This window comes from Elephantulus edwardii, unplaced genomic scaffold (assembly GCF_000299155.1).
Source record: "Elephantulus edwardii isolate Elephantulus edwardi_28Jun2011 unplaced genomic scaffold, EleEdw1.0 scaffold00079, whole genome shotgun sequence".
Classification (NCBI taxonomy): Eukaryota; Metazoa; Chordata; class Mammalia; order Macroscelidea; family Macroscelididae; genus Elephantulus; species Elephantulus edwardii.
In genome coordinates, this window is record NW_006399829.1 from 6,531,823 (window position 1) to 6,554,687 (window position 22,865).

A 22,865-nucleotide genomic window follows, 5' to 3' on the forward strand; every position below is an offset into this window, starting at 1 on the left:
AAAAAAAAAAAAGAATAAAAGAGAGAGACAAGAAGAGAGGCAGTAATCAAAAGGAGTCAACAAGCTGGCCAGTGAATCAACAGTGAATAAATCACAACTAACCAGAGAAATCTATAACTTACAGTCAGAGGTGGAAGTCAGTAAGAAGTAAGCTAATATATACACTGAACTCTGGGCAGGCTCAGTAATCAGACTAATCAGAAACTTCTGAGGGCAAAAGGAAGAGGAAAACAAGACAACTAACTAATAGACAGTTTTAACAGTTCCTAACTAATTAACAGTTCCTAACTAAATACCACTAATAATACATGCAAACAAATATCCAAAAATTACTAAAACGGTAGTAACCTGGTAGACAACTGCCAGAAATGCAAGCTCAGTTTAGAAGAGGCCATGAAACTAGGGATATCCTTGCTGATGTCAGACGGATCTTGGCTTAAAGCAGAGACTACCAGAAGGATGTATATTTGTGTTTTAACTACACAAAGACTGTGGATATCACAACAAATTGTTACTAACATTGGAGAAGAATGGGAATCCCAGAACACTTGATTGTGCCCATGCAAACTTATACTTACAACAAGAGTCTATTGTGCAACAAAGCAAGAGAATACTGAATGGTTCAAAATCAAGGAGTGCACCAAGGATACGTCTTTTATCCATATTTTTCAATCTGTATGCTGAACATATCTGAGAAGCTGGACTTTATGAAGAAGAATATAGCATCAGGATTGGAGGAAAATGCATCAACTATCTGTATTAAGCAGATGGCACAACCTTACAGAAACTTTGCTGTAGAAGATCAAGGACTGTAGCCTTCAATACGGACTTCATCTTAAAAACAAAAAAACATACATCCTCACCATTGGGCCAATCGGCAGCATCATGATAGGTGGAGAAAAGACTGAGATTGTTAACAATTTCCACTTGCCTGGACCCATAATCAACACTACTAGTACCAGTAGTCAGGAAATCAAAAGACAAGCTGCACTGAGAAAATCTGCCAACCTCTCTAGAGTGCTACAGAGCAACGATGTCAGTCTAGAGACTAAGGTGCCCCTGATCCAGACCATGCTTGCTATGCATCTGAGAACTGGACAATAACTAAGAATGACAAACGAAAAATCAAAGCCTTTGAGTTGTAAGAACAAACAGATCTGTTCTGGAGAGGGTGAAACAAGGCTGTTCCTTGAAGGCAAGAATTTTGAAGCTCTATCTCATATACTTTGGGCATGCCACCAGGAGGAACCAGTCCTTGAGGAAAGACATCATGCTTGGAAGGATGGAGGGACAGCACAAGAGAGGAAGACCCCAGATGAGATGTATTAACATAGTAACTGGGGAAATGGAGGTTTCAGAGACAGTGAGATTGGCTCAGGATATGACAGGATTCATATTTACTGTGCATAAGGTCAACAGGAGTTGCAAGTGACTCAACGGCACATAACAACAACAACTAGGGAATAAGACCTGTAGTCTACTCTTCAGCAATGTTGAACCAGTCCTGTTCTCCAGCATACAAACCAGAGATAAAGCACTATGAGAAAAACATGATGATTAAGTGAAAATCAACACACTAAGAACACAGGCAGTTAAGCTGATACCCTCAAGGAAACTGAAGGCTTCTTTCTAAAGCAAATGTCTGCTCCAAGAAAAATATTTACAATTACCGCCATGTGCCAAATAACATCCAGAATATTCTATAAAATAGAACACTGTGTGATTTGTCTATCAAACAAACATGCCTAAATCAGCAATGGCATTCAGTGAGTTTCTACCTACATGTTGTTTCACTTACAAATCAATACTCATCCTTTAATTCTCCCTAACTACTGGTATAAATAGTGTTAACTTGGTTCCATCTGGAACCCATGATACACTTTAAAAGAAATACTTAGAAAGGAAAGTAAGCAGATATAATGCTATACACTCAAAAGACATGATGTACTCAAGATTGGACGCTGCTGCTTAAGAATAAAAGTGTACACTGTTATTATGTTAAACTGTATTTGTAAAGAGAGAATTTTCCTATTAAAATAACAATAGAAAAAGTAGAATACATACACGTTAATACAGTGTCAGGCAGCACCAAGTGCTTCATAAACACAAAGTTACAGTATTATGTACAAGAAACTGGTGCATTTGCTACATCTGGTTACATCCATGGTACTCCATTTCTAACCAGGAATTTTGAACTCTGTTATATATAAAACAAGACCACACATGTATGTAGGACTAAATATTGCTCCTATGAACATTATGTGCCACAGTGAGCTTTGGCGGCCTATGAGTAAGAATCTGCACTGCCAACCCAAAGGCAGGCAGTCCAAATCCTCTGGCTACTCCAAGGAACAAAGATGAGCAATCTCCTCCCATACAATTTTCAGCCTCTGAAATCCTGCTGGAAGGTCAGCTATCAGTTATAACTTGACGCAAGGAGATAGTTAATAAAATGAAGAGCAAGCTGTGATGGCCCAGTCCATCAGCAAGTGCGCTGCTTACCCAAAGGTCTTATCTCTCTAAACGTTCAAATGCATCGATGGTTCTGTGGGACAAAGATATGACATCTCCTCCCTTGAGATGTACAACTTGGAAAATCCAGTGGAAAATCAGCAATAAGTTTGTTCTTACTCAAAAGGCAAACCAGGAAATCCCACACATACGAGCTAGATATTAAGTACTTCACTCTTAAACACGAGTGCAAGATCAGGTCATGAAGCAATCAAAATGGAGATACGAGCACAGAAGTGCAAAAATAATGCAAAGGAAGAAGAAAACATTTTATTTAGTGATCATTAGAATGATAAAGTTACTATATTTGTGGGGCAAAATTGGCAGGCTATTTAAAAAATTCCTAGAGAAAAAGAATGATCCTTGAAATAGAACAGCTGAAATTTTAATATTCAGTGGGTTCTTTAAAGGAAGTTCTCCCCATCAAGTAAAATTAAAGGATGGAATATTATGCAGCACTCTGGAGCAACAATTCTGAAAAATACCACATAATTTGGGAGAGACTAGAGAGCATTATGTTGTATGAACTAACTCTGTCCCATAAGGATAAATACTGTGTAAGCCCATTATTGTAAGAATAGAAGGATGTATTGGAGTTCAAGGCAGGAAGGGATGGGAGCAGAGGGGTGAGGGTGAGCAGGGAGGATATCATGGGATTGCACAATTTGTTGAGTGAAGAGTGAGAAAAGAAAATGGGAAAGATTTGGCAGGGACCTGAAAAGACAGGGTAATGGTGGGCATAGCGCAATCATTATTAATTTTATAAAGCACAATGCATGGAAATGATTGTATGAAACACAACGTGAATGAAAAAAGTGTGAAACACAATGTATATGAATTTTGTATGTAAACCAATATAAAATGAAAATTTTCAAAAAGGAAAGAAATGGAAAAGTTGATGAATTAAGATCCTGGTCCAATTGTGCCTGCTTCCATTTTTCCAGGTAGAATTTCTGAGATGGAGATGAAGGGTTGGGGGAAAGCAGGAAGAAGAGAAATGCTGGGAAATGAAGTGAGTTATGTTAAGAAACAATAAAATAAAAATTAACTTAATTAATGAGTTGATATGAATGAAAAGTAAAACAGACACACTATACAGAACATGTGAATGAATGAACAATGTAAAAAACTTTTGACTTGGAGTGGGAAAAAAATGGCCTTTCCAATACTAGATGTGCTTTTCCAGAAAAGAGGAGTTTGGATACCATATAATCTGTGTGTAGGGAAAAGGCATGGGTGGGGTACACTATTTCATTTTTATATCTGTAACTTAAGGTATTGCTCAAAAAGTCTAAAGTTTCCTCTAGATCAAAATTATTTAAGCCTAATTCCTTCCTGCTTCAAGGATCCTGCTCTTACTACTTCAGGTACATCAGATTTCTGAAATTAAAGAATGAAGGTGGCTATATAAAGGTGGCTAGGGATTGAATAGGTTTCATGTAAGTAAGACTAAGTGTTCTGATTTTCCCATTTTCCTCAAGGTTAGCCACAATTTACTGTGATCCACACAGTTGAATGCCTTTGCACAGTCAATGAAATACAAATAAGACATTCCTCTGTACTCTCTGTCAAGATCCATCTGACATTGTCAATAATGTCCCTAGTGCCACGACCTCTTCTAAACCCAGCCTGTATTTCTGGTAGTTCTCTGTCAATAAACTGTTCAAGTCTTTCCTGGATAATCTTCAGAAGGATTTTGCTAGTGTGTGATATTACTGAATAGTGTTCAATAATTTCCACACTCTGTCAAGTCACCTTTTTTTTGAAATGGGAATAAATACGGATCTTTTCCAGTCATTTGGCCAAAATAGCTGTCCTCCAGATTTCTTGGCACAACTTGGTGAGCACATGCTGGGCAGCATCTGTTTGCTGAAATACATCAACTGGTAGTCCATCAATTCCTGGGGCTTTATTTTTTTTTATTTCCCCCCAAGGCCTTCAGAGCAGCCTGCACTTCCTCCTTTATCCCCATTGCCTCTTGATCATATGTTGGTTCTTGAAATTCTTCTGTGTCAGCCAATTCTTTTTGGTACAATGACTCCGTATACTCCTTCCATTTACTTTCAATGCTTCCTGAATCTTTCAATATTCTGCCCATAGCATTCTTAAGCATTGCAACTCATGGCTTGAATTTATGCTTTAGTTCTTTCACTTAAGAAATGCTGAGAGAGTTCAGTTTTTTTTTAATTTTCTGACTCCAGCTCCTTCCACATTTCATTATACTTTGTCTTATCTTCCTGAGCAGCCCTTTGAAATCTTCTCTTCAGCTCCTTAACTTTTTGATTTCTTCCCTTTGCTTTGGCTTCTCAGCGCTCTAGTGCAATATTCAGAGTCTTTTCCGACATCCACTTTGGTCTTTTCTTCTTCTTCCTTCTTAGTAATAATTTTTTGTATTCTTCATGAACAATATTCTTGGTATCTTCCCAACCTTGAGAAAATGCGAATCTCAGAGCACTTGATCGTGCTTATATGACACTATATGGTTCAAAATCAAGAAATGAGTACATCAGGGATGCATGCTGTCCTCATACTTTTTCAATCTGTATGCAAAACAGATCGATCATTCGGGAAGAAAGGATTTATGAGGAGGAGTATGGCATCAAGATTGGAGGAAGACTCATTAACAACTTATGATATGCAGATCATACAACCATACTTGCTGAAGCTAAAGAAGACCTGAAGTACTTGCTGCAATAGGTTAGGTCAAGGACTGTAGTGTTCAATATGGATTATAGCTCAACATCAAGAAGACAAAGATTCTCACCACTGGGCCAACTAGCAGCACCACAATAGATGGAGAAGAGACTGAAGTTGTTAGCAATTATAGCTTTCTCGACTCCACAATCAAGACTCTTAACACCAGCTGTCTGTCAGGTAATCAAAAGATGAATTGCACTGGGAAAGTCTGCTGTCACGGACCTCTCCAGAGTGCAGAAGAGCAACAACCTAAGTCTAGAAACAAAGGTGCAACTAATCCAGGCCTTGGTCTTCTCAATTACAGAGAGTTGTGCAATGACTAAGGATGACAGAAGAAGAATCGATGCCTTCGAGATGTGGTGCTGGTGAAGAGTCTTGAGCATATCATGGGCTTCCAAGAAAACAAATAGGTCTGTTTTGGAGAGGGTGAAACCAAGTCTCTCCTTGGAGGCAAGGATTTTGAAGCTCTGCCTCACTTACTTTGGGCACGCAGCCAGAAGAGATCGGTCCTTAGAGAAGGACATCATTCTTGGAAGGTGGATGGACAGCACAGGAGAGGGAGACCCCGAATGAGATGGATTGATACAGTAACTGGGATGATGGGAGTTGGTGTATCAGAATTAGTGAGACTAGCTCAGGACAGGGAAGGGTTCAGAGCTACTGTACACAGGGTCGCTATACTTCACAGGCGACTCAATGGCACATCACAACAAAAACATATACTATGATACGTTTGGGAGCAGGAGTGGCATGCACTTCCTAAATAACATGCTTCTGGAAACTCTATTGACTTTGATGTCGATAGTTGTAGAAGGGCTGCAGGTCTTTTATTCATAGGGTCGCTATGAGTCGTGCTCTACTCAAAGGCAATCAACAACAGGGTTGAAAAGAGCTCTGGTGACCTAGTAGAAAAAAGTTGCGCTGCAATCCCAAAGGCACATAGTTTGAGGTCACTAGCTGCTCTGCGGTAGAAGGATGGGCAATCTCCTCCCGTGTGATTAACTGCCTCTAAAAACCCCCCAGATGGTCAGCTATGATTCAGTTCTGAATCAATGGTACACAACAACAGGGTTGAATAGCAAGGCCTCGATCTTTATGTATTTAACAATATATTTTGCAAAGATTGTACATGTTAAGATTTTGTCTCCTCCAAAAGCTTAAGTTTCAGGATCCTGAATTCCGAGATCTCAATCCAAACCCTGTGTCTAACATGTGGTGTTGAGCATGTTTATAAATAGTGAGCCCACATCTGTGTTAGCAGGCTACAGCAAATGATCTTTGAGGTCCTTTCTAGCTCCAAATAGTCTATGATTCTACACAAATATATGATTATATAAGGAATTTAGTGGAAAGACTAGTGGAACTTAAGTTATTAAATAAACCTACTAACCAAAATTGCTTTTCTGACATTCTGATGTTAATAAGGCATGGGGGAGTTACAAAATATATACAGGATTAAATATAACTGCTTACCCTTCCATTTTTACAGATATAATCAAATAGCTCTCCTCCTGAGACATATTCCATCACCATGAAAATATCAGAAGGTGTACTGATGACCTGGTACCTGGTGAGAGAAAACAGTATCTACTAACATTAAAACATGTATAGTCATTCATTCAATATACACTTACTAAATGTCTCTAATATGCCTAGTACTGTGCTAGGAGCTAGGGAGACAGCAGGGGACAAAATAAATTCTCTGTCCTAATGGTGTATGTGTTGCAAGAGCCAGGAAAGAAGACACTAAACAAGTGCTATAGCAGATGAGGGAATGTGCTATAAGCAAAAATAAAAGCAAATTAAGGGAGTCTTTTATCTATACGGTCAGTAAAGGCCTCTGGGTTAAATCTGTGTTCGAGAAGAACCTGAAAGAAATAAGAGACTAAACAATGCTGTCATCTATGAAGAAGGCAACTAGGCATAGAGAACAGCAGTGCAAAGGCCCCAAGTGAAAGCCTGCCTGGCAGCTATGAGGGATGGTATGTATAAAGGCTTGGGCTGAGGTTGTGTGAGCTGGACAAGCAATGCATGTGGTTAAAGGAGTCACTGGAGACCACAAGGCAGAGGCTATGATGAAGCTTGACTCTGATTCTATGTGAGAGGGGAAGCTACTTCAAGCAGAGTGGTCACGTGAGCTACAATATTAAAAGGAACATGATGGTGGTGCTGTGAACTGACTGTGGACAGCAAAGGAGAAAGCAAGCAGCTACTGCAACAATCCACCAGAAGGAGGAGGGGGGCTCAGGCGGAGTGATGGTGATGAAGCAGCTGACAGAGTCAGGTCTTTGAGCCTGAATGACAAGATGGAATAGATAGTGGGGAGTAAAAGAGAACGCAAAGTTAAGTCTTCTCCCTGAGTAACTACATACCACTATGATGATGAGAATTATAGGAAGAGCAGGCTTAGGAGGGTAATAAGTTGTTTTGTTTGTAGTATGCTGAAGTTGAAATGCCTTGGGGATATCCAAAAAGAGAGGACAAGGAGTCAATAGGTATAAAATCTGGTGTTCAGGGCTGAGGTTTCGAAGGAGATGTATATTTAAGAATTATCAGCATGTGGATGGTTCTTACTCCATCTATGGAATCTCAATAGCTATCAGAAATGATGAGGTGAAGCAAATTTTGAGTTAGCCAGTCCACTACAAAAACCCAAGCAGCACCAATGCATGGCGAGCACAGTGAAGCGGAAGCTGAGCAGTGAGCACATTGTCTGCAAACCCTGGAACTGGCAACTGCAGAAAGGCAGAAAGATTACGATCTGTTTCAAAAGACTGAGTTCCTCAAATTCTCTTTTTTGGTTCATTAGTTACAAGCAGATGGGGTAAAGCTTTGTCCACTGCATCGTCTCTTAATAAGGCTAACTGATACCATGTGGAATCTGGAGGTGAAGCATTTTCTCTGGCAAATTATTTCTGGTTCTACAATGGGGCAAGAAACAATATAAGAAGGGGACCTGTCTAAGAGAAAGAGAGAAGGGGAAGGATTAACAGGTGACAAGCACAAAGGTAAAACACAAGTAAGTGGCTATCAATAGTGTTAAAAACATAAGAAAGTCACTTTCCAAAATCCTCAAAAAACAAGGAAGAAAGGTCAGACACCTTTCTCATGCATCAGATTAAGCAGGTTAACAAAAGTGATGAAACGATAACTTGACCATATGTAGTATAATTAGAGCTTACAGTTTAATTATATGAGGATGTCTGAAAAGCTTGAGGTTCTGAATTTCTCTGCGGATTTTTCCTACCACATCAAGGCTCCGAATCTTCTGTCGGTTGAGTATCTTCACGGCAACTTTATGCCCAGTCAGTTCATGTTTGCCAACTGTAGGAGCAATCATATTTAACAAATTAGTACCAACTCTGATGATAATATATTTAGGTCCAAGCATTATCGTAACATTCTCAAAAAATACTTCTGCAAATTTACATGCCTGTCTCTTCTATTTCCCCCTAGAAGTTTAACTTCTGCAAATTTACATGCCTGTCTCTTTTATTTCCCCCTAGAAGATAGATAAAAGTGATTGAGTGGGAGGAAATACCAGAAGCTAGTTAACAGTGGTTTCTTCCAGAAGGAAAACCATCAAGCTAAGGGACAAAGACAAGAGCCCTTGTTAGTGGCTTTGGGGTTTTTTACTATATAAACTAACATACAGCTTGTGTGCACGTGAGTGTGTGCATGTGTGCAGTTATGCGGATTTTAGCGAGTAAGTAAAGATTTGTGCAAATCAATACCATGATTAGGATACAGTAGTTTTTATAATCCTAAAAATATCACTCATAATATCCAATCCACAAGACTTTGTATTCATTTTGGTTTAGGGTGATATAAGTTTAATACTTTTACATAAAGTTTAAAAGGGAAAAATAATGCTATTCCCAGACAGTCAATGGTGATAGTAGAATTGAGACATTTTCATAGAGGTCAAGTCTCCAAAAAGTTTGCCTTTATGCATCCTTTCTCTAGAACTTACTGGGTAATATAAATTCCATTAAAATCAGGGGAAATATGGCAAAGAATTCAAGAAAGATCCAACATAAAAAAAATGTAGAGAACTCACAAACTGGTTATAAAACAAAGTTCAATGACTAGGGAGGATAGAAGGAGAATTGATGCCTTTGAGCTGTGGTGCTGGAGAAGAGTATTCAATGTACCATGGACTGCCAAGAAAACAACCAGATTCATCCTAAGGAGGGTTAAACCAGACTGCTCCTTGGAGGCAAGGATTCTGAAGCTTCATCTGACATATTTTGGGCATGTTGTAAAGACATACTGGTCCTTACAGAGGGGCATCATGCTTGGGAGGGTGATGGGACAGCGCAGGAGGGGAAGACCCTCTATGATGTGGACTGATTCAGTGACTGGGGTAATCGGGATGGGTGTATCGGAAACAGTGCGATTGGCACACGATAGAGCAGGGTTTAGAGCTGTTGTACATAGGGTCGCTATAAGTCACAAGCAACTCGACAGCACATAACACCAACAGTAGGTATGCAAAATGGCAGAGTTGTGGAAAACGGTGTAGTGGTTCTTCAAAAAACTAAAAAGGGGGATGGTGTGAAGGAAATAGGAGGGATCCAGTAGGGACCAATGACGGGAAAGATCCAAGGGTGACTGATTTTATAAAACATAGTGCTCTAACCTGTGCCAATCTCACTGTCTCCAACATACCTACCCCCATTACCCGTCACTGAATCAATCCATGTCATAGAGGACCTTCCTCTCCTGCATTGTCCCTCCACCCTCCCAAGCATGACGTCCTTCTCTAAGGACTGGTCCCTCCTTGCAACATTTACAAAGTATGTCAGACGAAGCTTCAGAATCTTTGCCTCCAAGGAGCAGCCTGGTTTAACCCTCTCCATGATGAACCTGTTCGTTTTCTTAGCAGTCCATGGTATAGTCAACATTCTTCTCCAAAACCACAACTCAAAGGCATCAATTCTCCTTCTGTCCGTCCTAGTCATTGTCCAACTCTCTGACACAAAACAAGTGATTGCAAACCCATGGCCTGTATCCGGCACACCTTAGTATCAAGAATGACACCAATACTCTTCAGTACTTTGGAGAGCTCCCGAACAGCACACTTTCCCATCACAATGCGTCTTTTAATTTCCTGGCTGCTGGTGCCAAGAGTGTTGACTGTGGAGCCAAGCAAACTAAAACTGTGAACAATCTCAATCTCTTCATCATCCATGCTAATGCTGCCAATTGGCTCAGTGGTAAGAATCTTTGTCTTCTTGATATTGAGCCTTAATCCATACTGAAGGCTGCAGCAAGTGCTTCAGTTATCCTCAGTTCCAGCAAGCAGTGTTGTGTCATCTGCATAACGCAGATTGTTGATGAATCTTCCACCAATCCTGATGCCACGCTTCTCCTCATACAGACCCACCTCCTGGATAATATGTTCTGCATATGGTTTGAAAAGGTATGGAGAAAGGACACATCCCTGGCGTACACCCTTCCCAATTTTGAACCATACAGTATTTCCTTGCTTTGTTCGGACAACTGCCTCCTGGTACAAGTATAGGTTTCGCATTAGCATGATCAAGTGTTCTGGGATTCCCATTCTTCTCAGAGTTAGCCACAGTTTGTTATGATCCACATAATCAAACACCTTTGTATAATTAATGAAGCACAGATAGACATTCCTCTGGTACTCCCTGCTTTCAGCCAAGATCCATCTCACATTTACTACAATATCCCTAGTACCAGCCTGCACTTCTGGTAGTTCTCTGTTGATGTGCTGTTCCAGCCGTTTTTGGATAATCTTCAGCAGAAGATTTCATGTGATATCAATGATATTGTTCGATAATAAACATAGAAACATAATGTATTAGGGGAGTAAAGTATATGGGAATGATTGTATTAGTGTGAAATACAATGTATAGAAACTTTATGAGCAAACCAATATAAAATTATAAAAAAAATAGAAACCAAAACTAAAAAGGGCATACTACCCAATGACCCACCAATTCCACTCCTAAATATACACATACAAGATTTGAAAGCAGACACAAAACAGACCTACACACTGCAGTTCACTGAAGTATTACTCACAATAGCGTAACATGGAAACAACCTACAGGCAGCCCATTAACATTTAAATGAATAAACAATGTGGCACATAGATAAAATAGAAAGTCTGCAGAATTGAAGTCCGGCACCTACTCAAATATAGATGGAGCCTGAAGACAAGGTGAGTGAGATAAAATAATCATAAAAGTTCAAATATTGTATTACCTCAGTTGCAGAAAAAGACCCAAAAAAGGCAAAAACCCAGAGAAGAATTCCTGTTAATATTTACCAGGGGAGGATGGAGAGGGCAAGGAAAGTTAACAAGAGTGGAAATACCACAGTTATTAAGGGTAGAATCGTGTAGCTGATTACTGTGTCAATGAAGTATACACCTGTAAAAAGTTAACTTGCAAAGCTGTCTGATGTAAACATTGACAACAAGAGCACTTACTGAGGATATTTATGAACCACCAAAAACTTCACTGGATTTGATTCCTTGGTTCGGAGATTTAGAGTTTAGTTTTGCGAGACATCCAGTTCTACCTCCTACTGGTTTCATAGTGCCTGGGGCATTAAAAGCTTTCAGATAGCTATCAAAAGCACACAACTATTTATGTCTATTCACCAGGAGCAAAAGAGGAAAAGAAAGTCAGGAACAAGAAATGGAGTGTGTGGCTAACTGCCTGCATGAACAACTGCTGCCTCTGCCAAGAGATCCAAAGAACTGGACAGCATCCAGCTACCATTATTGAACATTTTGATCAAAGATGATACAGAAGGATCTTGATTAAAAGGAGGAAATCATAGAACAGAATTTCTTTTTTTTTAAAATTATTTTATTTTATTTTTGTGTGAGTGTACCGTCAAATCAGATCTGACTGGTACAGGAGATTGTCCCTCCTTCCCTGGCAGAGCATCTGGTGGATTTGAACCGTGCGCCTCTGGGATTGTAGTTGCAGCTCCTTACCACTAGGCCACCAGAGCTCCCCTAGAACAGAATTTCAAATCCTAATTGGACTTCCAATTTTCTGAAGCCATAAGGGCCAGATGAACCCATAACTATTGTGTTAAAATAATCTTTAAACCAAAAATAACCCAGGTGGATGACTATACTTATTCCAAGACGTCTAGAGCTGTAGAGCTGTCTGTCTTCTAGTAGCCTACAGAATATTAAGTATTTTTTCATAAACAACGTAATTCAAATGCACCAATTCTTTTATCAGTCTTTCTTACTTATTTTCTAGCTTTTACAAATGAAAACAGCCTGGCTGTGGCAGGAATACCGTAGACTTCAAGACTTCTTTGCCTTTTAATCCTTCAAAGGTATCTTTTGCAGATCTGCAATATGTCCTTTGATTTCTTGTCTGCTGATTCCAAGTAAAGCTAAATCATTGGTAACTTCAGTACTTTCTCCACTTATAATGATTACTGTAAGGACTTTTTCTATTAATGTATAATTGACACTGAAGACTGTAGTCTTTTCTCTTCATCACTGTCTTCAAGTCTTCCTCACTTTTAGCAGGTGGGGCATCATCTTCACAGTGCAAGTTGTTAATGGGTCTTCTTCCAATCCTAATGTCACACTCTTATTCATACAGCCCACCTTCTCAGATTATGTGCTCAGTATACAGATTAGATAATTATGGTGAAAGAACGTAGCCCTGATGTACACATTTCCTGATTTTAAACCAGGAAATATACCCTTGCTTCAAATGATTGCCTCGTGGTCTATGTTCAGGCTTCACAAGAACAAAATTAATTTTTCACAATGTCATCCATAAATTATTATGATCCACACTTTTATACAATCAGCCAAACACAAGTTTAGCAAAGCTGATATGACAACAGCAATGATCTTCCTCCATTCACGCCTTCAGACTCCAGCATGAATTTCTGGCACTTCCCTATCAATGCACTGCTGCAACCATTTGTTTTTTGGCTGGGTTTGGGGGTCATGTTTTTATCTTCAGCAAAATTTTACTTATGTGTTGTTGTTGTTGTTGTTATGTGCCGTCGAGTAGTTTTCGACTCATAGCGACCCTGTGTGCAGCATTAATAATATTGTTTGTTAAATTCCACATCCTACTGGATTACCTACCTTCTTTGGAATGGGCACAAATAGAAATTCCTTCCAGTCAGTTGGCTGCAAGCTGTTTTCCAAATTTCGTGGCACAGATAACTAAATGCTTCCAGCACTGCATCAATCTGTTGCAACATTTCGGTTGGTATTCCAGTAATTCCTGGAGCCCCGTTTCTCATCAGTGTAGCCTAAACTTCATTTAACATCCTCAGTTCTTGATTATATTCTACTTCCTAGGAAAATTGATCAACCAACTCTTTTGGGTACAATGTCTCTATGTATTCTTTCCATGTTCCCTTTATGTCTCTTGCAACTTTCAGTATTTTTCAATATAATTCTTCAAGAGTGTACCTTGAGTCCAGAAAACTTATCTCAATTCTTTCCGTTTGTGTTGTTCCATTTTGTTTTTCTGACTCCAGGTCTTTTCATATTTCATTATAAATGTTTTACTCTGCCTTCTCAAGCCACCCTTAGAAATATTCTGCTCACCTTTTTCATTTCATCTTTTCCTCTTTTCACTCTATATTAAAGTGAGTTTGAAGAACACTGCTTTTTGGACCAAAATAAAATTAAATCCTCAGCAAATTCATTATTTTCTTCATTGATCATGATTATCGACCCAGTAATGAGACTTTTTGTTTCTTTACATTGAGGTATAATCCATATTGAAGGCTGTAGGAGTATTTTTCTTTTTCCTAATGAGTTGCAAACCTACTACATGAACACAGGTGTGACTCTAAAACATTGTGCTATGCCCAGGTGTTGTTGTTAGGTGTTATCAAGTCAAGTATGACCTATAGGAAAATTATGAACAGATATGAACTCTGTCGTCTCCTGTGCCATCCTCACACTCCCTGACACACTAGAGCCCACTGCTGCAGTCATTATGTCAATCCACCTGGTTAAGATTCTTGCTCTCGGTCGCTGACCCTCCTCTACATTTCTGACCATCATGTCCCTCTCTCAGACAGCTCCTCCTACAACATGCCTAAAGTATGTGAGGTAAAGCTTTATCAGCTTGGCTTCCAAAGACCACTATGGCTTCTCTTTCTCCAAGACATATTTGTTTATTCTTTTGACAGTCCATGGGATGTTCAGTACTATTCTCCAAAACCACAGCCCAAAGGCATCAATAATTCTTCTTTATTCAGCCTTATTCATTCTTCAGCTCTTAGATGTACTGCAAGTGATTGGAAAGACCACGGTGTGAATCGGATGATAGTCCTCAAAGTGACATCATTACTACTCAATAATTTGGAGAGGTTAGTAACTGCAGACTTTCCCAGTGCAATATATCTCCTGATTTCCTAACTGCTGGTACCAAGGGTGTTGATTTCTCAAGATGAGAAAACTGAAAATCAAATGTAAGCCTCGAGTCACAATACTGAAAGATGTTATGGGGTATATACTGAATGACCCAGGAAGCATTAAGAGAAGATGGAGGGAATACACAGAGTCACTAGACCACAAAGAATTGATTGACACTGAAGAATTTCAGGAATTAACATATGAGCCAGTGTCAATGGTAATGAAGAAGGAAGTTGAAATTGCATTGAAGGAATTAGAAGAAAATAAGGCCCCAGGAATCAATGAGATACCAGTTGACTTGTTTCGATTAACAGATGCAGCCCTGGATGTGTTTACTAGTCCATGCCAGGAAATTTGGAGGACTGCTATCTGGCCAACAGAAAATCGGAAAGGGTTCATCTTTGTTCCTATTCCCAAGAAAGATAAACCAAATGAATGTGGAACCTATCGAAAAGTATCATTAATGTCACATACAAGTAAAATACTAAAAATCATTCAAAAAGAGCAAGAATAGTACAAAAATAGAGAACTGCCAGAAGTTCAAGCACAGCTTAGAACAGGATGTGGTACCAGGGATATCACTGCTGATGTCAGATGGATCCTGGCTGAAAATAAAGAATAACAGAAGAATGTATATTTATGTTATATATTTATATATTTTTTTTGTTGTTAAGTGCTGTCGAGACGCTTGCAACTCATAGCGATCCTCTGAACAACAGCCCTAAACTCTGCTCTGTCCTATGTCAATTGCACCGTCTCTGACACTCCCATCCCGATTACCCTAGTCACTGAATCAATCCATCTCATAGAGGGCCTTCCCCTCCTATGCTGTCCCTCCATCTTCCCAAGCATGATGACCCTCTCCAAGGACTGGTCTCTCCTTAAAACATGTCCAAAGTATGTTAGATGGAGCCTCAGAATCCTTGTCTCCAAGGATCCTCCCAATTTAACCCTTTCCAGGGTGAATCTGTTTGTTTTCCTAGCACTCCATGGTATTCTTAATACTCTTCTCCAGCACCACAGCTCAAAGGCATCAATTCTCCTTCTATCCTCCCTGGTCATTGTCCAACTCTCTGATGCATAGCAAGTGATTGCGAAGACCATGGCCTGTATCAGACGCACCTTAGTCTCCAGAGAGACACCATTGCTCTTCAGCACTTTGGAGAGGTCCCTAACAGCAGACTTTCCCATGGAAATGCGCCTTTTAATTTCCTGGCTACTGGTGCCAAGACTGTTGACTGTGGAGCCAAGCAAACTAAAACTGTGAACAATCTCAATCTCTTCACCATCCATCCTGATGCTGCCAATTGGTCCAGTGGTGAGAATCTTGTCTTCTTGACATTGAGCCTCAATACATATTGGAGGCTTCAGTCCTTGACCCTCTGCAGCAGGCGCTTCAGGTCTTCTTCAGTTTCAGCAAGCAGGGTTGTGTCATCTGCATAACGCAGATTGTTGATAGATCTTCCACCAATCTTGACCCCACATTTCTCCTCATAGAGCCCAGCCTCCCAGATAATCTGTTCTGCATACAGGTTGAAAAGGTATGGAGACAGGACACATCCCTGGCATATGACCATCCCAATTTTGAACCATGCAGTGTTCCCTTGCTCTGTTCTGACGACTGCCTCCTGGTCCAAGTATAGGTTTCTCATTAGCACGATCAAGTGTTCTGGGATTCCCATTCTTCTCAGAGTCACCCAGTTTGTTATGATCCACACAGTCAAACGCCTTTGCATAGTCAATGAAACACAGATATACATTCCTCTGGCATTCCCTGTTTTCAGCTAAGATCCATCTAACATCAGCTACAATATCCCTAGTACCACGACCCCTTCCTTCTAAACCCAGCCTGGACTTCTGGCAGTTCTCTGCTGATGTGCTGTTCCAGTAGTTTTTGGATAATCTTCAGTAGAATCTTGCTTGCATGTGAGACCAATGAGATTGTTCTATAGTTTCCACACTCCGTTGGGTCACCTTTCTTTGGGATGGGAACAAATATAGATCTCTTTGAGTCAGTTGGCCAAATGGTTGTTTTCCAGATTTCTTGGCACAACTTGGTGAGCATGTCCAGGGCAGCATCTGTTAGCTGAAATATGTCAATTGGTATACCATCTATTCCTGGAGCCTTATTTTTGGCCATGTCCTTCAGAGCAGCCTGAACTTCTTCCTTCATCACTACAGACTCTTGCTCATATGTTGTTTCATGAATTCTTCTGTGTCTGCCAATTCCTTTCGATGCAGTGACTCAGTATATTTTTTCATCTTCTTTTATTATTTCCTGAATCATTTAATATTCTGCCTAAAACATCCTTGATTATAGCAACTTGAGGTTTGAATTTGTTCTTCAGTTCCTTGAGCTTAAGAAATGCTGAGTGAGTTCGGCCCTTTTGATTTTCTGCCAATTCCTTGCACGCTTCATTACGCAACTATACAAAAGCATTTGACTGTGTGAATCATAACAAGTTATGGCTAACATGGAGAAGAGTACAAATTTCAGAGCACTTAATTGTGCTCATGTGAAACCTAGACCTAGAGCAGAAGTTGCTGTTGTGCAAACAGAGCAAGAGAACACTACATGGTTTAATATAAAGAAGGTAAAGATTGTATTCTTTCTCTGTATCTATTCAATCTACTGAACAAATTATTCAAGAAGATGGACTCTATGAAGAAGAATGTGGCATCAGGATCAGAAGGAGACTCATCAATAATCTGCATTATGCAGACGACACAACCTTGCTTGCTGAAAGTAGAAAGGACTTGAAGCAACTGTTGCACAAGATCAAAGATTACATAGAGTCTTTAATATGGTTTGTATCTCAATGTTAAGAAAACAAGTTCTCATCAGTGTTTATTGAAACAGTATCAAGATAGATGGAGAAAACACTGAAACAGTCAACAACTTCATTTTACTTGGAAACACAATCAACACCCCTGGTATCAGCAGTTAGAGAATCAAGAAATGTACCACACTGGAAAAATCCGTTATCAGGAACTTCTTCTAATTTTTAAGGAGTAATGATGTCAGTTTACTAATGTGCACTTCACTCAGGACCTGGTCTTTTCAATCACTTGCTTTGCTGCTGTGAGCTGGACAATGAATAAGGATGACAGAAGAGTTGCTGCCTTTGAGGTGGGGAGAGTACTGACTATCCCATGGACTGCCAAAACAACAAATATGTCTTAGAGAAAGTGCAGCCAGAGTTCTCCTTGAAGGTAAATATGAAAAAGCTTCATTTTACATACTTCAGGAATGTTACTAGTAGAGGATATTCCTTGAAGAGTGACATGATGTTCAGAAAGGCAGAGGGTAAGCAAAGGCAAGAAAAACCCTCAAACAGGTGGTTGACATAGTGACTGCTGCAGTGAGCTCTAGTGTGTCAGGAAGAGTGAGGCTGGCCAATAGGGATAGGGTTCAGGTCAGTTTTTACCACGTCGTTATAGGTCATACTCAACTTGACTGCACCTAAAAACAACAAACAAACCCCAAAAGGTTCCCTTTTCAAATACTGAACTCTTAAGACCATAAAGTGAACGAGGACAAGAAAGACAGATCAGTCAATCACAGCAGAATCACAGGGCAACAGGTGCTTAAAAACAAAGCTCAGAAGATGGAGAGGGAATCGAAAATGGATGAATGAAAATGAGGAATCCAGGAAGAAGGTGGGAAGAACACTGGTAAACTGAGAGGACTCCAGCCATGAAGAAGTAAAATGTGTAGAAATTATTGTGTGGGAAACTACTCTGCTCTGCAAACTTTAACTGAAACCATAATCAATCAATCTCTAAAACAATTATTACCTGTCCTTGCCCATTTGTTCCCAGTAAGAGTAAAATTCCTGAACTTGACTGAAATGAGAAAAGAAAAACAAATTTTATATACTGCCCATGATTTCTTAAATGGAAACCTTTAGGCATGATGACTGGGAATCATGCAAATACTCAACATAAAAAATATCAATTATCTTCTATGTACATCCAAAAACGTCTCTAACAGGATAAAAAGAGATTGGGAAAATGTATTCGGTAATGACATGTCAGACAAGGGACTTATATATAAAATTTATAAAATATTTGAGTACCACAACAAGGTAAAAGTAAACAATCTAACTGAAAAACAGGCAGAGGATATGAACAGACACTTCACCAAAGACATTCAGATGGCTAACAAGCACATGAAGAAATGTTCAAAATCCTTAGCTCTAAGAGAGATGCAAATCAAAACAACTATGAGATATCATCTCACCCCAGTAAGAATAGCAAAATTTAGTAGAACAGCAAATATCAAATGCTGGAGAGGTTGTGGAGAAACTGAAACCCTTATTCACTGTTGTTGGAAGAGTGAAATGGTGCAACCACTATGGAAGGTAGTGTGGCGCTTTCTCAAAAAATTGCAAATACAAATACCATCTGACCCAGCAATTCCACTACTGGGAGTATACCCAAAAGAGACCATTAACTGCCACCCTAGCAGATATATGCACACCCATGTTTGTCGCGGCTTTGTTCACAATAGCAAGGAGCTGGAAACAACCTAAGTGCCCATCAACAAATTAATGGATAGAGAAGCTTTGGTATATTCACACAATGCAATACTATGCTGCATTGAAAAACAAGGAATTCATGCAATATCATTCAAAATGGGTGACCCTGGAGGACATTATGCTGAGTGAATTATCTCAGTCACAAAAGGACAAATACTGCATAGTGCCACTGCTGTAAAACAGGACTGACATCCAGGTTGGGGGAGACTGAGAAAGATGGGCTAAATAATGTATACTGCATTGAAACAGATGAGGGAGAAGACTATTTAAAAGGGATATGTAATTAGGTACTTTTGTCATGACAGGAGTCCAGAATGAAGGCTGCATAGTGGAGTGGACCTGGGGGAAGGGATTTTAAAACAATGAAAGAATTTTTCTTTTACTTTTCAAAGAGAAGAGTGTACTGGGGTGGGAGGGTTTGGAGGGGAGAAAAGTGCAAAAATGAATGAATGGAAATCTAAAGTCTCTGTAAATTTTCATTGACATTAATAATAATAAAAATTTTTTAAAAAAGAAAAAGACCTAAAGAAATGGGAAAATGTGACCTGTTCATGGATAAGAAGACTCAACAGCATGAAATAACAATCCTACCAAAAGCAATTTGCATGTTCAACACAATCACAATCCATAAGACAGGACTTCAAAATCCTTGCCTCCCAGGGGCAACTTGGCTTCTTCACCTTCTCCAGCCAGACCTGTTTGGTTGTTTGGTATGGTTGTTCTTTTGTCCACAGGATGTGGATTTTGGCAGAAAGCAAAGAGTACCAGGGGAATATCTTATGTGTTTCATTGATTATGCAAAGGCATTTGACTCTGTGGATCACAACATACTGTGGCTAACCTTGAGGAAAACGGGAATCCCAGAACACTTGACTGTGCTTATGTGAAACCTAGACATAGTACAAAGAAGCTGCACTTATCTCCCAAAGGCATGTGGTAATCAAGAAGCAGTATTCAGAACAAAGCAGGGAAACACTGCATGATTCAAAATCAGGAAGGGAGTGCTGCAAGGATGCATCCTGTCTCCATATGTTTTCAATATATGCAGAACAGATCATTCAGGAAGCAGAGCTTTATGAAGAGGATTGTGGCATCAGGATTAAAGACAGACTCAACAACCTTTGTTATGCAGATGACATAGCCTTGCTTGCTCAAACTGAGGAGGACTTGAGGGCATGCTGCAGAAAGTCAAGGACTGTAGTCTTCAATATGGATTGAAGCTCAACATCAAGAAGACCAAGATTCTCACCACTGGGCCAACTGGCAGCTCTGAGACAGATGGAGAAGAGATTGAGGTTGTTAACAATTACAGCTTGCTTGGCTCCAAAATCAACACTCTTGGCACCAGCACTAAGGAAATCAAAAGATAAACTGTAGGAAGTTCTGGTGGCCTAGTGGCAAGAAGCTGCACTGCAACCCCAGAGAACATGATTTGAATCCTCCAGCTCTGCTGGAGAAGGAGGGACAATCGCCTCCTGTACCAATTAGATCCAATTTGACAGTGGTGGTTGTTGTGCCGTCAAGTCTAGGCAACTCATAGCAACCCTATAAACAAAAGACCTGGCCACTTGAGGAACTTTCATCCTTTCTTCAGGTTCATAGGGTTTCCAGAGGCAAGCTATTACGGAACTGGATGCCACTCCTGCTTCCAAGCTTGTTTTAATCAGGGAGCTCCACCAAACACTGTCCACCATGGGTAAACATTCCTGCATTTGACACATCAGTGTCACAGTGTTCAGCTTCACAGCAACCACGAGTTACCTCTGTACAGCAAGTGGACAGACCAGGACTACATGACCTAGAAGAATATTTCACCAAAAACAATTAAAAACAGGCTTGAAGGCCGCAGATTAGTCACCCACTTTTGGCTTGGTATCATCACTTTCTGTCCACTAGGCCAACTGATCTCTTTCCATGCTGCAGATGTTGGTAAGTGCCATCGAGTAGAGTTGTAAGCAACTCACAACGACCCCATGAACAAAAAACCTGGACACTTGTACAACTTTTGTCCTTTATCCAGGTTTGATTTGATGGTACACACACACACAAAATAATAAAATAAAATTTAAAAACATAAATTGTATTGGGAAAATCTGCTGTCAGGGACATTTCCAGAGTACTGAGAAGCAACAGTGTCAATCTAGACACTAAGATGCGCCTAATCCCAGCCATGGTCTTCACAATTACTTGCTATGCATCAGAGAGCTGGACAATGACTAAAGATGAAAGACAAAGACCTGATGCCCTCGAATTGTCATGCTAAAGAGTCCAGAACATACCATGGACTGCCAAGAAAATAAATAGGTCTGGTTTTGGAGAAGGAGAAACCAAGTTTCTCCTTGGAGGCTAGAAATTTGAAGCTCCATATCACATACTTTGGGCATGTGGTCAGGAAAGACTGGTCCTTGAAGAAGGACATCATGCTCAGAATGGTGGAGGAACAGCACGGAGAGGAAGACTCCAGATCATATGGATTGATACAATAACCACGGCAGTTGGTATGTCAGAATTAGTGAGAGTGTCTCAGGACTGGACAGGCTTCAGTGCCACTGTACACAGAGTTGCTATGGGTCACCGGAGACTCGATGGCACGTAACAACAACACAGTCGATACTCTTCTCCAGCATCACAATTTAAAGGCATCAATTCTTCTTCTGTCATCTCTGTTCACTTTGCAGCTTTCTGATGCATAGCAAGTTAACTGAAAAGACCATGGCCTAGATTACTATGACAGATGGAGGGAAAAAACTGGGGTTGACAGTGATTTCATTTTACTTGGATCAAGAAATCAAAATAAATGTTGCAGTGGGAATATCTGCTGTCAAGGACCTCTCCAAAGTGCTAATGAGCAAAAATGTCCATGATCTTTTCAACTACTTCCTATGCCTCTGAAACTTGAACAAGGAATAAACAGGACAGAAGAACTGATGCCTTTGAATTTTTTTGAGAAGTACTGAATATCCCATTATCAGCCAAAAGAACAAGTCTGTCCTGGAAATAAGTACAATCAGAGTGTTCCTTAGAGGAGCACTTCAACTTTATGTTTTAGGTATATTGTAGGGAAAGGTCAGTCCTTTAAAGGACATCATGCTGGGGAAAGGGGAGAGTAAGAGAAAAAGAGGCACACTCTCAACAAGAGGGATTGGCAGTGACTGTAACAATGGCCTCCAGGATACGTAGATCACAGGAATGGCACAGGATCGAGGAAGGTACAGATGTGTTGTTCATAGGGTCACTAGGAGTTGTAGTCAATTCAATGGTACCTAGAATAACACCAACTGACAGCCTAGTCAGTAAGCAGTTGTGATGCCAACCCAAAGTCGAGTAGTTCAAACTTACCAGCTGCTCTGTGAAAGATGATCAATCTGGAAATTTACAGCCTCTAAGAACCTTCTGGATGATCAGTTATGAATCTGTTCTGACTTGAAGGCAATATATTTCCATCACACACTCCCAAAAAAAAAGTTTTGAGACAGTTAACTTTAAAAACCTGTCAAAACAACTATAAAATATCTCATCCCAGTAACAACAGCAAATTTCAAAGAGAAGCAAACAACAACAAATACCGATGAAGTTGTGGAAAAATTGGAGCCCTTGGTTGGTGGGAGTGTAAAACGGTGCAACCACTATGGAAGGCAGTATGGCGCTTTCTCAAAAAGTTGCAAATAAAGATACCATTTGACCCAGCAATTCCACTACTGGGAATATACCCT

At 40.0% G+C, this 22,865-nt stretch overlaps 1 protein-coding gene across 2 annotated transcripts in view; it reads right to left on the reverse strand.

Moving 5' to 3' along the window:
• PRKAA1 (protein kinase, AMP-activated, alpha 1 catalytic subunit) overlaps window positions 1-22,865 on the reverse strand; it is a 49,274-nt gene that overhangs the window by 14,561 nt on the left and 11,848 nt on the right. The window contains exons 2-5 of one of the 2 annotated variants that reach the window (XM_006889552.1): window positions 8,391-8,532; window positions 6,682-6,775; window positions 3,851-3,891; window positions 1,009-1,012 (exon numbers count right to left, since the gene is read on the reverse strand). In XM_006889552.1, coding sequence (XP_006889614.1) covers window positions 1,009-1,012; window positions 3,851-3,891; window positions 6,682-6,775; window positions 8,391-8,532 — 281 coding nt within the window. The remainder of the gene's footprint in view (window positions 1-1,008; window positions 1,013-3,850; window positions 3,892-6,681; window positions 6,776-8,390; window positions 8,533-22,865) is intronic. The other variant, XM_006889551.1, reaches the window with a different exon arrangement.